Source organism: Olea europaea, unplaced genomic scaffold, assembly GCF_002742605.1.
Source record: "Olea europaea var. sylvestris unplaced genomic scaffold, O_europaea_v1 scaffold563, whole genome shotgun sequence".
Classification (NCBI taxonomy): Eukaryota; Viridiplantae; Streptophyta; class Magnoliopsida; order Lamiales; family Oleaceae; genus Olea; species Olea europaea.
In genome coordinates this window covers 152792-172761 of record NW_019263964.1, presented here as the reverse complement: position 1 = coordinate 172761, position 19970 = coordinate 152792, and the positions used below count along the sequence as shown (strand labels likewise).

Genomic DNA, 19970 nt, shown 5'->3' with positions numbered 1-19970 from the left:
ACAACCATTTATATCTTGAATTTGGTACCATCTAAGTCAGTTCCCAAGACATCTCTTGAATTGTGAAATTGGCACAAGCCCAATTTATACCACATTCGAATATGGGGATATCCAACACATGTGCTAAAAGGAAAGGCGGATAAGATGGAATCAATGTCAGATGTTTGTTTCTTTGTAGAATATCCAAAAAGGAACGCGAGGTTACTACTTCTATAATCCTCTTGATAAGAAGGTATTTGTTAGCGCAAATGCAACCTTCTTAGAGGATAAGTATATAAAAGAACACAAGTCTACTATTAAGATTCTATTGGAAGAGATGTTAGAACATGGTTCAAACAACTCAATTTCAGATTTTTGCATAGAATCTAATAGTGATGACTTGGAAGCTCCTACCGAATGGGTTGCTGATGAAGCAAGTGATGCCCACAGGGCCTCATAGGTAAATAGAACCAGAGGTAGTAGACAACGAGGTACCCATTGTTGTATCTCCACAAGTCCCTTCAAATGGGGATAATGAGGATGTTGTTCCTAACCAAGGAAAGGATCCAGTAGGAAGAGATGAATGACCTTTGATCAGACTGGACAATCAGGCACCTTCAACTATTACTCGTAGTGGGAGTGTTGTGAGACCACCTTCTAGGTACTTGTTCTATGGAGAATCCTATCAGGCGATCTCTACTAAGCAGGAAGAAGATCCCACTTCATTTAAGGAAGCAATGGAGGAATGGAGGATGTAGACTTTGAATCATGGAAATTAGCCATGAACTCAGAAATTGAATCTATGTATTCCAACAAGGTTTGGGATCTTATAGATGTACCTAATGGGGTAAGGCATAGGTCTATGAAAGGAAAAGAGGTATAGATGTGAAGGTTGAAGTCTTCAAAACAAGGCATCAACTATGAAGAAACCTTCTCACCGATTATCATGCTTAAATCTATTCGAGTCCTTTTATACATTGCCGCTCATTATGATTATGAGGTTTGACAAATGGATGTCAAGATAGCATTTTTAAACGGACGTCTTGAGGAGACCATTTACATGATGCAACCTGAAAGGTTTGTGAAAGAAGGCCATGAAAGGAAAGTTTGCAAGTTGCAGAGGTCCATTTATGAACTCAAGCAAGCGTCTAGATCTTGGAATGTAAGATTTGATCAAAACCATTAAGACCTATAGTTTTGAGCAAAATTTGGATGGACATTGTGTGTACAAGGAATACAAGGGAAGAAAGTAATTTTTCTGATTCTTTATGTGGATGACATTCTACTCATTGGTAATGATGTACGGACATTGTCATCTGTAAAAAAAATAGTTTTCATAGCAGTTTGATATGAAGGACTTGGGAGAAGCTAGTTATGTTTTGAGAACCCATATCTTGCGAGATAGGAAAAACAGAAGGATTGCATTATCCCCAAGCCTCATATATTGACAAAATCTTGTCCAGATTGGCAATGCAGAATTCCAAAAAGGGACTTCCTTTTAGACATGAAATTCATCTATCTAAAGAGCATTGTCCTAAGAATGCAACGGATATATATTACATGAGAAAGGTTCCTTATGCAATGCTTCGGTGGTGGAAAGTTTCATGTATGTTATGCTTTGCACTAGACTGGATATTTGTTATGCTGTGGGTATTGTTAGTCATTATCAATCTAATCCAGGACCAGAACATTGAGTGGCGATGAAGCATATACTACTCAAGTATCTTCGGAGAATGAGAGATTTTATGCTTGTCCATTCAGGACATTATCTGAATCCTAGTAGATATACTGATTTCTATTTTCAATCCGATCGTGACACTAGGAAGTCTGCATAGGGATCAGTATTTACACTGGGAGGTGGAGCTGTGGTATTGAGGAGTATCAAGCAATCTTGTATTACTGATTCCACAATGGAGGCAGAATATGTAGCGACTTGTGAAGCTGCTAAAGAAGTTGTATGGTTCAAGAAGTTTCTTTTGGACCTTGACGTGGTACCTTTGGCAATGGGGCCCATAAAGCTTTATTGCAATAATAATGGGGCGGTTGCCAATGCTAAAGAACCCGGGAGTCATCAGCGTGGCAGGCACATCGAGAGAAAATATCACCTTGTTAAAGAGATTGTTCATCGGGAAGACGGGACGGTTAGTAAGATTACATCAGCAGATAATCTTGCAGATCTGTTCACTAAGACCTTACCAGTTAAGGCTTTTGATGGACATCTTAAGGGGATTGGTATTCTTGATATGTCACACATACTCTAAGAAGGGCAAATGGGAAATTGTTAGCTTGATGCCCATTCTTCGAGTAATGTTCTGTAAAATCACATTATGAATTGACATTCGTTTATTTGCGTATTATAATTTGAAGTGATTATCTAAGGTTCCATGATCATCTAAGATGTCACAAATTGTATGCTCGATGGATCGGGTATAGTAAGACACAATTCGTGATGTGATCAAAATTATGTCATTCACAATCAATTCATAAAGTTGGACGCTTTATGTTGATAAGATTGTATTGTTTTTATTAAGATTTGTCTAGATCTTGAAATAGGAACAATAATGCGCTTCGATGCACATTGAACGGGACCACGTAGATGACTCATTTGTGATCGTTCGAAATGGGACTCTACTTGATTATCAAACAGGTCACCTAAATCCTAAGTAAATAATGTACCTTTGATTGCTAGTTCAAGTTCTTTGAGGTACCAATGAGTGAAGTCTTAAATAGAAGATTGATCTCAGTGCTTTAGGAATCAGGCTGAAACAATTAGAGATCATATACTTACAATAGTGGAATCCATTAATTATTAAGATGGGACGATCATCACTCTAAAGTATTTTCCTAGGCAAATTGAATCTGAACTCAGTAGGTCGACGATAAGATCGTTGGACTTTACATTGTGATTTGATCATATCGAATTTGTCGTATGAAAGTGGGACTTAGAGGGTAATAGATGTTGAAGGGCAAAACGATCATTTTGCCAGTTTCAACATATTGGTGGTCAAATGGGGGTTGACTTGTGGAATGACAATCAGAGGATATTATTATTGGATCATAGATTGCTTCTATAACAACTATCACTCAACTCGAGAATGCAATCTCGATTTTTTGATAGAATAAGCCGAGATTAATAGATGTATCTCAATTGGTCAAGAGTTGACCCAATTGGAAACATCTATTGGAGCTTAGGTCATGTGAGTCTGGTTAGGTCTCTCTCTTGGCTTCAATAAAAAGTGTGTGACTTAGTTGGTCTACTACAATAAAGTTCAAAAAAATTTGTGCAATTTTCAAATCCTAATAGGACATTATAAATATGCATTTTATTAGCATATTTTATATGAGAATTATGGTTGGCCACTTTTTACTTTCTTGGGAATGAAATACACCTAGTAGAGAACAAGGGAGAAGATCTAAGAGAGAAAGCAATTGGCTAGGCCATTAAAAACTCCTTCAAAAGGTTATCATCTCCCCTTTCTATGTGTGAGGATTTTATAATCCAATGATCTCAAGGTTATTAAAATCCTTATTTACATAGTTTTAATCTTCAAAGGAAAATTAATTTCCTACACAATAATTAAAATCCATTAACCAACAAACACAACTATTAATAATACAGCAAAAAAACTCACACAGATTTCACAAAAATAGTTTTATTGAAACCCAAAATTGATCATCAATTCAAGTCAAAAAAATCTTACCAAATTCATCCTAATGAACCAACAAAGAATATTATTATAATAGACACAAGAGAGAACACAATTGTTGAATCCCAAAACTTAGAGATTCAATGAAAACCCTCAGAGAATTCACAAAAACAGAATCCACTGAACCTTGATTTATCATCATATAGCCTAAGAAATTATAGAGATTATCGTGAAAATGTGTCTGACCCGTTTCCTAGTCAAGTATCTTATTATTAACTTACTTCTCAAATGATCTGGAGGAACAGCACTTGAATCCATTGTTTAAAGTCCTTGTCTAGTTCTTCTTGATGGAAAAATCAGGAGACAACGGTCAGAATTGCAGAAAAACAATACAAATGAAAACCCTCAGAATTCCCAATGTTTAACCCAAATTGATCATCTATGATTCAAAGAACCAAAGCCCTGAATTTAAACTATTCTTCAAAATTCATTCTATGCATGAATTCAAAATATGATAATTATATAGCAAAAGAAATTATAGAAATTATCTTTAAAAAGTGACTCGCCTGTTTTTTTGTGTAGTACTTGAATCCATCTTCAAAAATACTTGTCTTGTTCTTCATGATAGAAAACCCTTAAGATTCATCACTCAAACACCGATAGAAAAACCCCAAAGACTCATTTCCTCTCTTTAAGAACAAGGGGTTATTATTTATGCAAGGAGTAGTTTTGCATAACGGTCATATTTCCATCAATTTATATCCTACCGTTGGATTAAGAAAAAATAAACGGTTCAGATTTTAGGAACTTGCCAGTTGTACTGTTCGATTATGTTTTATTGTTTCGAAAAGTAAAATTAAATTAATTTCTTTTGTTTATTTTTTGTTATTGTAATATGCATAACCTCCAAAAATATTAATTTGAGGAAAAAGTATCATTATTAATGGAAATCGGTAGCCTGTTTTACTCAATTTTAATAAATTTTTAACAAAATTCACTAAAACTTGCCAATGAAAACGAAGTATAAATACATTTTCAAATTAATAAATTTATTTTTTAAAGCACCATTTTTTGTTTCTATGATTTTATATTTGGAATTTTACAATAATATATGATTATTGTTACTTAGATGAACATCTTTAACTATGAAGAAATTATTCGTGAAGAACTTGTTTAGATACAAAACAAGAAAATACATTTTACTTAAAAAATGTAGTTTACTTTTCAATAATCGTTGTTCATTATATTGTGGCAAGAAATTAAAATGGAAATTGATGAAAAAGATTGAATTTTTAAAATTAATTAAATTGTATTCTATATGGAAAATGATAGAACTTGTCCTAGCTATCGTAGGCGAATTTGAAATAGTTGAAATTATTAAATGTCTTCTTTTTAATTTCTCTTGAATCCTTTAAAATGTTGCTTTTATTTTCTCTTCTTGAAGTTTTAGAAAAATATGTCTTAAATATAAAAAGGTTCCGGCAAGATAAATTAGGAAGCAGTCATAAGGAGATTTCTAACGAATTTTGGTACAAGCAAAAACCTAGCTAAACCACATAAGCAAAAATGACAAGAAAATACAACTCGATACAGTGATCACATTTGGATACAAAGGTAACATCCTTTAATAAAGTCAGTCAACAATATCCCGATATGACGATTTCACACATAAATGACCCTCATAAGGTGATCAATGGATTGATCTAATATTTTCTCCATTTCATCCTCTGACAACATCACCGAATTACATGACATGTTATATTTTAATAGAATGTATGGTTAAAACATTGATAAAATTTGAAAATATTTTCAAAACCTTGCTTGTCCCCCTCTAAAACAAAACTCTTTAATTCTCGTCATTATTTTCAACCACATTCACATAAAATATTTTGCACATAAATCTAATTTTTTTCTTTTTTTACTATGCATTCTCCAAAAAATCACTATTTAAAATAACATTTTTTAAAAAATAATGACCATCAAACAGGTTATAAATGTGATTAAATTTGAAAAATGATAAAATTTTATCAATAAGCGTTAAACTACTAAACAATTGGTTTTATTAACATTTTTTTTTTTTTCTGAAAGAATGAAGAGCAGATGTTTTATTCGAGAAGACGGGTTTATCGATTCGTATCCTAGTTGTGGAATAATGGACTTGATTCTAAACATGCATGCCAATCAAATAATCGGGTAAATACAATACAACATTTGCAATTTTTCAAGTTGAAAATTACACCCACCACTTTTCTTTCTTTCAAAAGTTCCAAATGTCTAAAACTACTTTTGATTTTACCCATACACAAACACACCCACATACAAACTGACCACAGCAATTAGCCAGCAACCACCTATCATCACCACTACAACGTCCAAACCACCACCATCACACAACACCACAAGTGCCACCATCAGGAGACACTACCGGCTCCTCTTTTTCTCCCTCTGGTCGAGATAGATTTTTAGATATCAGGTTCACATCCAAAATCTGATCATCAAGATGGCTGTTCCTCCTCATCTTTCAGTTCATTTTTGCTGTCACCTCTCTTTGTGTCATGACCATTCTTCGAATTTTCCCTCTGCCTGTTCATTTTGGTTAATTTTATTCATCGATGTTTTCAGTTCATTCTTCTTCCACTATTCAGATATGTTTGCGTGAGTTATGGTGGTGGCAGCAACTTTGAATTTTTATTGGCAAGTATCTTATGAAGTCTCAAATTAAGTACTAAAGTCAAACTATTTATCCTCTCCCGATTGAGATGGCAGGACTATTATGAATACGACAATCCTTGATTGGTCTGTGGAATTCGTGGTTGTGTTGGCTTTTGGTTTGACTAGTAGTGATACTTGTGTTTGGGAAGGTGGTCGTTAGCTGTGATGGCAATGGTAATGAAGATGGTACATTACGAGTGTTTGTGGCAACGACAGTGACGACGGTGGTGACAATGTAACAAGATAAGTAACAAGTGGTTGTTATGCAATAATAGTGACAGTGTAACAATGTATGTTACGAGCGGTTGTGGTTGCAATGGTAGCGATAATAGCATGACAAGCTATGTTACAAGTGAAATATGTCAGTTATCATATCTAGCTCCTACTAAACATACCACAATAGTGCATATTAAGTTGTGTTGAACATTGTAAAGTATAAGATTTTTTCATTATATCACCATTTTTACTTTTTATTTAATCCAAATCACTAATCCACCTAATGTGTAACCATAGGACATATATGCAGTATCTAAAAGCTTCTACATATCATTTGAACCAGCATGCAGTAGTAATGCTCTGGCCATGGTAAACCAGCTTGCTCTTCAGCAGAAAAGTAACTGCCTAGTATTGCAGTTCACATAGACAAGCAAGTGTTTCATTCTTTTTTCTTATTTTTTACTTATTACTCATTTTAGGTAATTTCTACCTTGCTGTTAAAATATTTAACCTTACCTGTACACAAGCTTTTGAAGCACAACTAACAGCATTAATAATCAAGGAGCCTATAAGCAACCATTAAAGTAACTGACTTTAGCAACAGCCGCCATCAAGCTTCTATACAAGTCTTTCAGTACTGGAGAACCTAAGTACCCAACTGAGGAATCTAAAAACCACCAAAAACACCAAAAGTTTTCCAACTCTAACTAGCAACTAATTCTAGGGTTTCAAGGAATCTAATTCAGAACACCCTCTAAACCATAACCTATGACGAAGTAGAGCGTTCGATAAATGAAAAAATCAGGAGTCAATGGTACGAGGTGTTGTGTGTAGTTTTTGTGAAGCCCCATGTACCATTACAAAATAGAAAGAAAAAGGAAGAAACTTCTTTAAAAGAGCAAAACAATATATCATGTCTAATACTTTTCAAATGCTCTTATTGTTTCTCTATTACATTAAAGTCTAACCATCATTCATTTCAGTTTAGGAGTACAAGGATCTGGATATCAACCACCCTAGAACTAGTTGAGAAAGTATCATTCAAAAATTATGTAAAAATGGAATATGGAAAATGATCTAGATAGATATAAATATGACCTTAAGATAAGGTAAACCATCTTCTCTTTGAGACTAAGATGTCATCCAATAAGCACCAACCCTATCGCGAGGAATCAAGCGCAATTCTGAGCCATGTTTGAGAAATACATTACCTGAAAGATCCATTCGTTTATATTGGTTAAGGACTTAGAAATTTTACAATCAAATTGCCAAATGAAGTCCCAACAATTACACATTTTTTTTAATTATGTTTCTAATATTTCAACAATATAGAATATAGAATATGTATAGATATCGGTCTAGCATTAGAACCTATGATGCACCCAACATACTTGAGTTCGATAACACGCAATTTTTCAAAAAGTACCAACACGATACATCATCGACACATTGATTAAATTCTTCAAAAAATTTCATTTATATAAAATAAATTTAATTTTATACTTGTTATTAATTTTTCTTGTTGAAATCTTTAAATATAAGTACCTATGTTTTATTTACTAATAACTTTGAGTTCAAAATATATAATACTTTTAATAAAAAAGAAAAATATTTATGATAAAGTGTCCAAGGAGTGTCGGTATCGACACGTGTCCAACACGGATACGTTACTCTAGTTGAAATGTCTGTGCTACAGAGATTAGAACTCTACAAAAATTATAATTTAGAAAATTATGTCAAGAAATAGTAGAATTATGTTTATACCATAAAGAAACCGAAAACAATTAGAGATGATCTAGTATAGAAGTTGAAAGAAATGGTAAGATCAAAATAACTGAAATAGTGTTCATGCATGAGGACAAATTTATAACTTTAGGGCGTGCATCTTACTCTCTTTTTACCATCTTACGAACAAATGCAATTATATTCACTTCAATATCACCCTTTGACATTTATTCAATACATATTTAATGCACAAAAAGTAAATCAAATATTATTCATAGTAGAATAAACAAAAATAGAGTTTAACATCCAAAGCTTAAATATATACAAGGACGAATCACAATAGTCACATTTATCACTTATGTTTTGTGCATGATTTTTGATAAGACAACTTACAAATTTACTTCACTACTTATTGGGGGAGGGGGGACACACACACTCAGAGTTATTCCATTTTCTTTTATTCGTCTCAAGAGTACTTTTGGAAGGAAGGAGACATTTAACATTGTTAAAATCAAACATAACGTTACTATTATGATTTAATTAGAGGACGGAGAACTCCTCCACTGGACATCTAACAAATAAGAAGAATGCTCTATAGCATGATGCATATTTATAGTGCTGGAACGGGCCAAAATCAAAATAACAATCCCCTTTTTCCCAACATATCATGTATGATGTATACCCAATTTCCTTATAACAGGACTTGTAATCACTCACTCAAATCCAAATTATAGAGCATATCAATGCACTTTTTTGTATCTTTGAACAGGTTTATTGACTTGAGAATAATGATAACATAATTATGTTAATGCATAATGTAATATTTAAATGTGAATTCACAATGTTATTATGCAATGGTACTTCTCTCTCTAAAAATTAAATATGAATAATAATAACCAATACAACTACTAACTAAACCTTATTCACAATAAATTTGGCATCAACTCGTGAATCATTTTCCTTTGCCCCTTTTAGCTGGTCCATCCTCACATCTATTAGAAATAAGATAGAATCATATTATTTGGGAAGTGTAGCACCCCATGTTAATATTGGTTTATCTCTCCATCTTTTAACCCTCTACTAAGATCACATCACTCTTATAGCCCATTCTAAAGTTTGGCCCAAAAAAATATGTTCGCTCATTTACTTCATAAAAAGTTTTAGCCCACTCCAAAAGCTCAGGTCCATCTCAATTTTAAATGTTAGCCCACCCTAAAACACAGTTATAGTTCTGACCCTGCTCTTATAATCAGGTGTCTTGAATCACTATCCTATCAAATCAGAAGATGTAATGAAGTTAGATTGTGATGGGGACCCAACCATCTCTCCCAAAAGCCCAGATTTAAGGGTGATTGAATCCAACAACTATTAAACCCTAACAATACCCCATGGCCCCAAATCCGACATCCACGGCAGTCTACTCCAAGATGACCTTCGCTTTACTCGGCCAGCCCTTTTTCAGCTACTGGTATTCGGACTTCGCTTGGGTCTCCCTTTCCGAGATTCGAACCTATGACATGGGTCGGATACAAATTGATGGGGACCCAACCATCTCTCTCAAAGCCCAGGCTTGAGGGTGATTGAAGGGTTGATTGTTGGTAGCCGATGGCAGAGTTATCAATGATTGTGAAAACAAATAACAGTTAAGAGTCTATATGCGTGTCCAATTTCATTCAATATTGCTTACCAGACATGCATAGGAATAACATTATAAAAGCCTAGATTGAATAAATAAATTAATGGCAACTGGAATATCTCATAATGAGCTAAAATAAACTATCAAATCTCTAATTAATCCCATGCTGCTGATCAATCTCAAAGATATAAGATGTCCCGATAACAACAAAGCAGAATTTAATAAAATAAATATAATTTCTGAGGTACCTGCACTTTGTTGAGGATTAATTCCCACACCATCTGCAAAAAAATAAAAAATAAAAATAAAAAAAATAAAAAAATAAAAAAAAGCGAAAAAGTGTGAACTACCGTTAAACGGCCTAAAACAGAAATTTTCACGAAATTAATACACATTGGATCATTATAATCCTCCACCATCTCCACCCCCATAACAAAATAGAAAACGCTGATCCCCAAAAGAAATTCAGTTTAGAATTCCAAATAGAAAATTCCAGGAATAAAGACTTCAGTTCTAGAAGCTCAATCAATTTATTAACAATTAGAAAAAAATGACGCGACTAAAAAATACCGTTTGTGATGATGGCACTAGTTTGAGGAGGAACTTTGAATTCCTCGGCGGAAAATTTCAGAACTGCAGTAAATGGTGCTGCCTCCGGAACGCTAAACCTGTTTATGAATTCAATTCAAAAAAATAATAAATAATAATTAATTAATTAAAAAATTTTCTTTAAGAAACTGAGATTGATATGACATAAAAATGTGAAAAAAAAAATTTGAAGGGGTAATTTAGGAGAAACTAACACTTTAAACGGAAGTTTGGGATCGGAGGTGAGAGTGACCTTGAAAGAGACCTTTCCGCCGCCGGCGCCACCGCTCGCCATTTTCTCTTCGGTTTTTTTATTTTCTTTACGAATTTTCGTTTCTTTACAAAATAAAATATTTGGCGTTCTAAAAGTAAAAGGTCCGCAGCGGAAGAAATGAAATGATTTAAAAGAAAATTGCAACATTGGTCCTCTACCTTATGCTCTATTAGCAAATGGATCTCAAATCTTTGAATTTCATCAAGTTGATCTTTTTAATATATTATTATAATTGCGTAATCAGTCCATAATGATGGAAATTGTCCAAATCTGTATTAAATTTTCATATAATCCTCTTATTTATATCTAATTTTACGAAGCTAAATTTTATGTCAAAGCTGTTCTTTTAAATTGAAGAAGTGATTCTACATTTTCCAATAAAAATAAGTTGCATGTATTACTCCTCAAAACCAAACATAATTAAATTCGAAAAACTACTATAATAGGATGACATCTCTTTTGACGAGTGTTAAAATTATGAACAATGCTTGTATGCCAGAAAATGTATGACAAAGAGAATGACAGAATATGTGTTGGCACGACATGATATGATAAAAAAATTGACTGTATTTTAAATAGTTCAATGATAAGTTGTTATATGGTATTATGTTAAAAATTATGTCAACCATTATGTTTGTGAAGCATGATTGTAAAATTATATTCAAGTTCAATTAGGTACCAACTAAATTTTGATTCCCTATGATACCAAAAAAAATAATAATAATAAAAATAAAAATAAATAATAATAATAATAATAATAATAATAATAAATAAATAAATTAGGTACCAATTAAATTTCGATTCCCTATGATACCAAAAAATAAAAATAAAAATAAAACCTCAATTTTGTATTGGCCCTGTTTGGGAGTGATTTTACACTCCAAAAAATTGATTTTTTAACTGTTATTTCATTATTCCAATCGTAATTTTTGAATTCTTCTCTCACATGTGGTCCCCACCTTTTCTTAATGATCAAAAACCAATTTTCAAAATCCCTATCGAACAGGCCCATAATAATTGGAGACATACTTTCAAAACTCTCTATCTCCGACACTTACCATTAGTTATCTCAAAATTCTTGACAAAAATCCACCACTTCCAAGGGATCATACAAAAGTTTTTAAAGCCTTGCCCTATTTCTATTAAACCAAATATTCTAGAGTAACGCCAAAAAAAGGGTGTAAATTCGTTAGAATTTAGCTCCTTCTGATTGTACTCTATTCATTCTTTAAGACTTCGCATCTCAGCACAAGCTATGCCAACATCGAAAAAATTTCAAACCTGGTAAGCATAGTTGCATTTACAAAGAACATGAAAAACTGTCTCAGGCGGTGAACTGTCACTTTCCATTTTGCTGTCTAATTTTAAAGTAATTCATTTAATGACGAAAATGGACTATGACCCTCTCCAGAGTGAAGGGTTGTGTAGAGGAAGGGGTGAGAAAAAAATAATTTGGAAACATGTTAACCCTAGAACATTAATGGATCTTGCATCATGATGGAGAACTCAAATTCGAAACTCGCGATTTGTGTTTTTATTTTATTTTATTTTTTTGTTTAAGGCGTCTATCGATGTGTATTGTCAAAAATTTGTCTAATTTTCATTCCTTCATAGTCGATGGCTACATATTCGTCGTGCTCAATACTTAAACATTCGTTGGTTTTAGTGAAACGGAAAGGGTTAAAGGTTTAACTTGCATAAGAGTTCGTAACGTTTGAAAAGGGCTATTCCGAAAGCCCCAACGAATTTCTTTATTCGGATTAGAGATTTTTTAGTAAATTTCAATTGGATTATATTTTACGTTGTTGTGACATTTTAAAATGTTCGATGGACTCGTTTGAGAACAATTAAGAGTAACAAACTATTAGAATTCTTCATGGATTATCAAAGAATTTGTATTTATAAAGTATCTGAATCATATATACAACGAATTGAGAATATTTTACCATTTCAAGAGAAAGGAATCAAGACATATGGTGTTAGCTCAAACAAAGAAACAAGGTATTGTGAAAGCCAAACCAATGATCATCATCCACCACTTCCCCATTGATGGTTGCAATCCAGTTGAATCACTACAGATCAAATTGTTGTTATGGTACGTGCACACGGGTTGCCTCCTACAATCGCAACGACAAAAACAATATTTAGCGAACAATGGCACTAAAAATCGAGTAATCTTCTAAGTTTTAGCATTACCTTGATGAGCAAAAGGCGACAACATAATCCGTTCCTGTGCATGTGAAAATGCTAGTTGGATCATCATACGCGTAACTATAAGATGCAGGGCACGCCTGCTTGAACCTTTTTGAGTAAGTCGTGGGTTGGCATGTAACGGGATTCCCATACACCCCTCGACAGCAATACTCGTCACTATTGAACACGTCACACGCACTTCGACACCCCACGGTCCTACCATTGCTTCTAACGGCAAGTTCATTAGGGCAAGTGGTCCTTAAATCTGCATCACACCCTGCAATGCTACAATTTCCTCTACCATTAAGGGCTGTCACACTTATTGGCAAGTTGAATCCATCGACGAGGCTAACGTCATAAAAGTCCAAAGAGGCGAGGGTGAATTCGGCTAGAGTCGCCGGTGGTTTGCCTGAGGCTGAACATTTTAGAGAATTGCCACAACTGCCGGTTTGACAAGGTCCATTGCCATTCCTATCGAAATTGCAGCCCGTTCGACCCCATATTCGACCCGACCAACCAACCGGAGCCGTGAAAACGAGAGATTGGCCCGGTCTTAATGCGAAACCACCTCCATCAAAATTCTCTCCCGGGGCAACACCAGGCCAAATTGTCTCTCTACAATGGTTTGCTATGGTGAATATTCGAGCAGACTCCGAAAATTTTGCTCCTGTTATTACATACGGGGGGAAAAAAAACCCAATTTAGATTGTGAAAGTACAAATAGAAATAAATAAATGGACTTATACTTTACATGAGTAACCATTTAATCAATGTAACAGGAAAACTGGGTAAAGAACAACAAAATTCCCCTTCCCCCCAGCTTTCTCTTAGCTCCATCGTCTCCTCCGACTCGGATCACGACTTTTTCCCCCACCCGGCCCCGCCCCACCAATCGGAATCAAGACAATGTAGTTACCTATTATAAAAAGATGTAGAAGCAAAAATGCTGAAAGAAGATTTTTATATAGTGTCATTTTCTTGATCCTTTTTTCTGCTACATTCAAGGCCGGGGACCAAATTTGGTGTGTAATTGCATATATAGAGACAAAAGAGAGAAAATTCATAAGAGGAATACGTGCAGATGAGTGTAGATAGAAGCACTGATTGCATGGAAAAGTTAGAATTATTCCTTTCCTAAACTGTTCTTTGAAGATTAGTATATTCTAAGCCATTCTCTTATCTTTGAAGTAAAAAAAGAGGTAGGAATTACCTTTGGTCAATCTATGATTTATTACTTATGGAAGTGATAAGATCTATATATGTGAATCCCATATTTCTATGAATCATTACTATTTGTTAAACGATTATAATATTTTATTGATATCATTTTATAAAACTTCTTTTTTCGTCTTTCAAAATATGTGATAACTCTTGGAGTTGATAATTGAAAAAGCATCGTTGAGTAATAGGAGGAATCCCTTTAATCAAATTATTTCGTTCAATTACGGAATGGTCAATCATTTACTTGGTATAGACATCTATATTTGTTTATGAGATTCCTAGTAATATCATACCTGAATTACTATTTAACGAAGTGTGTTTTTCAATAATATACCAAATATATTGTTTTCCCTCGCCTATGTGGGTTCTTTTATCTTTCCACTTGTTGGAAAATACGGATAATGGGTCGCCCGTGTGGGGTGACCCGACCTATATTTTAAAAGGGTTGGAGGGAGTGATTTGAATTTAGAATTCAAACCTATAACTTCCAAGTAACCACTTGAAACTTTCATATAGAAGTTATGGAAAAAGGAATAAAAAAAAATAAAAAAAGTGACATGATAAAAAATGGTAAAAAAATTCGTAGGTAAATTCACCCTAAAATTGAAAAGTCCCTAGAATCACATTTTTGGCATGAAATCTCACAAGAAATGGCACTTAGATTGTGGATAATAATTCCCTTCCATTGTGATCGGGATTTGGACCATTGGAGTACAAAAAAATGCAAATTTTGGAGATTTGAAGGTAAGGAAATTCAACCACACAAAGATATTAAAATTCATCATTCCAAGTAAATTTGTTAACCCGAAATTCATGTCAAAGCATGCTACAATTTTTCTTATCAGAGCCATAAAGTTGAATTTGTTGCTGTGATTCATGCTTAATTATACCATTACATAATAGAATTGGGTTATGAATCTTGTATGCAAAGTTTTGAAACCTTATGTGGTATTTAGTAGCATCATTTGATAATTTATTGCCATATATTCATCCATCTTCATGTAGTATGATCAGTGTGGTTAGAAAGGTCTTCTCATAAGCTTTCCAACTATATAAAGAACTCAAATTTTGGACTTGAAACGAAGAAATTATGAGGTTTTGAAATTTGGACGATAATCTGAATTTTTTGCATGGAACTTGAGAAAACCCGAAATTTCGTCACATGATAACCTTTTATACATTAAGTTTCATACTGTCCATTTGGTATGGTTGGATAGATCTTCTCAATACATTTCCAATGATATAAAGATCATTAATTTTGGGCTTGAAATGAAAAAAGTTATGGCCACTCGAAGTTTAGATATAAATCTGATTTTTGAAGTGAAAATTGGTAAAGTTTGAAACTTCGTCACATGATAACTCTTCCACACTATGTTTCATGATGCTTATTTGGTATGGTTGGATAGATCTTCTTGAGACCCTTCCAATGGTATAAAGAACATAAATTTTGGGCTTGGAATGAAGAAGTTATGACCTCTCGAAGTCTATATGTAAATCTAATTTTTGCATGAAAAATCGATAAATTTTGAAAATTTATCAGATGATATCTTCTTCCACATTGTGTTTTATGATTCTCATTTAATATGGTTGAATAGATCTTCTCAAGGTCTTTCCAACGATATAAAGAGCATAAATTTTGAACTTAAATTGAGGAAGTTATAACATTTCAAAATTTTGAGAAAAATCTGAGAAAACTGCCATTTCTTTAAAGATGATGAACAATAACCGAAAAAAATCTGTTAACGTGGAGTGGGATTCAAATTTTGGAAATTGCATATTGGTCCCTCAATTATTGTAGGTGCAATTTGAGAAATTTCATGTTGGTCCCACACTTTTTGAATGTTGAATATTCCAAATGCAATTTGAGAAATTGCATTTTAGTACCACACTTTTGAATGTTTTTCAAATACAATTTTAAAATTTCATGTTGATCCCAAAACTATTTTTGAATGTTGTTTATTGTTGGTCCCAAAATTATTTTCTTTCGAAAGTTGATTATTCGAAATTCAATTTAAAAGATTATAAATTGGTCATGCATATGAGGATGCATGCGAGACCCGACTTCAATTTTGAAAATTACAAATTGGTCCCTCAAATATTCTTGATTTTTGTGTGCAATTAAAATTAATTTTCAGATAGTCAAAAAAATATTTTTTTGGACTCAATCAAACTCTAAAACTTTTTATAAAGATCAAGAATATTTGTTAAGTGGTATTTGTCTAATGGGAGTTATTATTTTATTTTTTTTTAAGTGTTTTATTTTTGAAATGAAAAATACTCCGAAGGTATTTAAAATACCACATTTTATATACATTCATGAGTTGTACGAGTCTTGATTAGGTTATGTGATACATTATGACTTGTTTCCAATTTTGTGCTTAATCATTTATTATTGGATCTATGCACACTTATAGCATCCTTAGAGGGAAGGCTAGAAAAACAATAGTTATGAGACTTGTTGAAAACATTTTTGGTGATAAGCAGAATATGAAAATTCTGATGTCACTTCCCATTCGTTGGGATTGTGTTGCAACAGATATTAAAGAATGGTTGACAATCATGATATATGTCATAATTGCACATTATAAAATTATATTATTAGATAAATGTGCATATTTATTGAAATACATTAAATTCATTGACTCGTGTATTGCTATAAATGCTAAGGTCAGTAGAATTAGTGAGATTCTTACTTAGTCATGTTGATTGTTAGTTTGAGTGATAGTTCGATGATTGAAAGATTTAGAAAAAATCTCACCATAAACTATTTGATTCATTGACTGAGTGGGAGTTCTAAAGTTGGAAAAATTAATGTGATTCTCACTTAGAACCCATGGAATTTTGCATTATGAAATTAAGTTTATGACAGTAAAATAATAGGACTGCGGACGATGATTGGGAACATAGTGAACTTTCGACTCTGTGCCTAATGTTGAACTATCCTAGACGTTCATTTGCGTTAATGCAAAATTAAATATGTGCATAAATGAGCATTGATTGAGAATAAAATGTCTTTAAAATTCTAATAGATCATGACATCAAAATCTATAGTAGTTAACCTTAATAAAAGTTATAAGCTAAATGCGATAACATTTGGCATGATAAGATTTTAAGTGTAATAGAAGGACTGATGCTTTAGAGAGCATCAACTACGCAATAGAAGACCTTATGTAGGTCATACTACTCTAAAGAATAAAGATCAAAACTTTGTCGAGTACGGGAAAAATGTGGATTTTAGTACTTGAGCATTTAAATTGTTAAGTTCTGTTATAAATGATCTTTTTTCTCGAATGTGACTTAGTTGGTGGTTAACATAGTGTTAACATTTTCGTTGGTCACATTAATTTTAGATGAGTAGTAAGCCCAAACTAGTCTCTTCTCAATATATGGAATTTTAAAAGTCATTATGACTTACAAATTGAAGTGTCAATTTTCTCTACTGACACTACCCGCTATGTGAGTTAAAAGACGTGCGACTTGATGTTGTTAAGTCTCGAGGACATGCTTGTGTACCAATGTTCTAGCTTGCATAAGATTTTGAATCTTAAGCATTGAATGAGCTAGAACAAATGCGGGATAGATGTGGGAGACTGAATGACAGTGGTTTTGGTAGAGGATCAATGTTATAAAGGTTTAAGTGCTTCAACTATACGATTTGAATCTCTTAGCTTGAAAGTGGTTAAGCTAAAAGATATTGAACTTGAATATAATCCTCTTAGTGTTGTTTACGTGTCAACGCTATACATATTGGATCTTATCTTGTGTGGATAGTGGATTCAAGGGTTAGAAACCTACTTTATATGAGATCAAAAAGTATATTATTCTATTGTCAAGTCCTTGACTTGATACAAAGTAGATATATACAAATAATGAAGATGAAGTGGATGTTTATATGACTGATACTACAATTTAGTGTTGCAAAGTGGAGAGATTGACCTCCTATTTGATATTAAGATAATGTCAAAGATTCCACTAAATTTGATCTCAGTTATTGTTCTTCAAAGAGTGGTCTCTTACTTGGACTTATACGTGGTAGTTCTGTTCGTACTCACAATGGTGATGTTTACTATGATTCTAGATATTTTTACAAATGTTTGAGATTTTGAGTTAAGAAAACCATTCAAAATTGTAAGAGCTGACCTTCCATAGAAAAATCCGTCCGAATTTCTTTGTGGGCCTTGATTAAGAGAGATAGAGATGAAATTTCACTTTTCATTACATTTATAACCAGATTCACACACTTCAGCCGTGCGACTGATTTTCTTAAGTTGAAAATATTGTATTGATTTGGACTTTTTTTAAGTCGAGTAGAAAATCAGATTGTGAAAGTGAAGATTTTGAGAATTATCTGACAGCGTGAATCTCTATTGCGAGATATCAGCGATCTATGTAATAAAAAATATTCTTATTTGATGGACTGTTCCTTAATGTCCAATAATTATAAGGTGTATTGGATTGAAGGAATAAAATATTGCTGAATATGATAATGTTTGAAATATGCAGTACAACTTACGTATTTTCTTTTGGAAAGAGCGTTGCCTAACTACAACGTATCAGTTAATGGAGTTCTCTCGATGTTAATAATTTCAGAATATATAAGTTTTGGACACATAAATAATCGAATGTGGGTTATCATAGACTCTTAATTGACTATATATGTTCTCGATAATGAGTAAGGGAGCATGAATTTGTTAAGAACAAGATGTGTCTCGATGACATACATATAGTTCAAAAAGGTACTTAAGTGAAATTTTTGGATGGATATCGAGTCATAAGATATATGACATTTGACGTTTTTCCAAGTAAGGGAGAAACAGATTGGAGAACATCGTTGAAATTGATATTATATGTATTGATAAATCAGTTTTGAATATATAAGAGATGAATCAAACTTCTGATTCAAATGGGAGTAATCTGTTTTCAAGTTGGACTTATCTATCCAAGTAGGAGTCATTAAAGAACTGTCCAATTTTAATTATTCTTGGTTCCAAGTTGGATCTAACAGTTAGTTCAGAAAATCAGAAGAGGAATTTTGAGAAAGGTGATGGAAGTATATATATGGAGTAAAGAATTTCAACCTAATATGGGATATGGTGAAAGTTCTATTCGGACATTATGTTTACCGCAAACATTTAGGTTCTTGAAAGTTAAGTAGAAGACTAATGAGTTTCTGATAGATAAAGCTCATTTTTGAAAAAGGTTATACTCAATGTGAGTGTATTGAGTTGGATAATTTTTTTCATAACAATGAGATTCGCTTCTGTACATCAATGCTAGTAGTGATGGTATGTTTAAATTTAGAGTTACATCAAATCGACCTACAGATTGTATTTTTATTCTCAATTGAGAAATGATTAAAGATATCAACATGAATCAAATTTTAGATTTCACGTTAAAGGCTTTTTTTTGTATTGTGGTAACTTTACAGTTACACGCATGGCCAAATACAGTCATCTCGACAGTCGTACTTAAGTTTTTAATAGAGTTAAATCTCGTACAAGAATTTCATCATATGGACGAAAATTATTGTATTTGTATAAAAGGTCTGATGGTAGGTTGTAATTCTAATATTGATATTGATGACATTGGATTGGCTAAACATGATAAGGAGTGTATAGAGACCATTTTGAAATGATTGTCGTCAATTTTTGAGACAAAAGACATGGGTTTAGTTGTATGATTTGTGCTAAAAATACTTTTCGTATGTTCTTACTCTATCATAAGAGTTTTACACTCTAAATGTTCATGTGAAATTGCAACTGTGACCATATAAGTCCTC

The 19970-nt window shown here is 33.0% G+C and overlaps 2 protein-coding genes across 2 annotated transcripts; both read right to left on the bottom strand.

Moving 5' to 3' along the window:
- Window positions 1-7440: 7440 nt before the first annotated feature.
- Window positions 7441-10861, bottom strand: LOC111389110 (ubiquitin-fold modifier 1-like). Its single transcript, XM_023013966.1, has 4 exons — window positions 10719-10861; window positions 10486-10583; window positions 10164-10196; window positions 7441-7765 (listed from the first exon to the last, which is right to left on the bottom strand). The coding sequence occupies exons 1-4, from the start codon at window positions 10796-10798 to the stop codon at window positions 7686-7688; spliced, it is 291 nt and encodes a 96-aa protein (XP_022869734.1). The 5' UTR covers window positions 10799-10861; the 3' UTR covers window positions 7441-7685.
- A 1795-nt stretch (window positions 10862-12656) lies between these two features.
- On the bottom strand, window positions 12657-13974 carry LOC111389111 (pathogenesis-related protein 5-like). The gene is made up of 3 exons (XM_023013968.1): window positions 13887-13974; window positions 12974-13637; window positions 12657-12894 (listed from the first exon to the last, which is right to left on the bottom strand). The coding sequence occupies exons 1-3, from the start codon at window positions 13942-13944 to the stop codon at window positions 12762-12764; spliced, it is 855 nt and encodes a 284-aa protein (XP_022869736.1). The 5' UTR covers window positions 13945-13974; the 3' UTR covers window positions 12657-12761.
- Between the last annotated feature and the right edge of the window lie 5996 nt (window positions 13975-19970).

Excerpts from the sequence above, each read along its gene's own strand:
- LOC111389110 (XM_023013966.1), bottom strand. The coding sequence starts at position 10,798 with ATGGCGAGCGGTGGCGCCGGCGGCGGAAAGGTCTCTTTCAAGGTCACT. Across the intron at positions 10,197-10,485 it reads TAGTGCCATCATCACAAACG|ATGGTGTGGGAATTAATCCT; the intron begins GTATTTTTTAGT and ends ATTTTTTTGCAG. Across the intron at positions 7,766-10,163 it reads TAATCCTCAACAAAGTGCAG|GTAATGTATTTCTCAAACAT; the intron begins GTACCTCAGAAA and ends TGGATCTTTCAG.
- LOC111389111 (XM_023013968.1), bottom strand. The coding sequence starts at position 13,944 with ATGACACTATATAAAAATCTTCTTTCAGCATTTTTGCTTCTACATCTT. Across the intron at positions 13,638-13,886 it reads TCTACATCTTTTTATAATAG|GAGCAAAATTTTCGGAGTCT; the intron begins GTAACTACATTG and ends ATGTAATAACAG. Across the intron at positions 12,895-12,973 it reads GTCGCCTTTTGCTCATCAAG|GAGGCAACCCGTGTGCACGT; the intron begins GTAATGCTAAAA and ends TTGCGATTGTAG.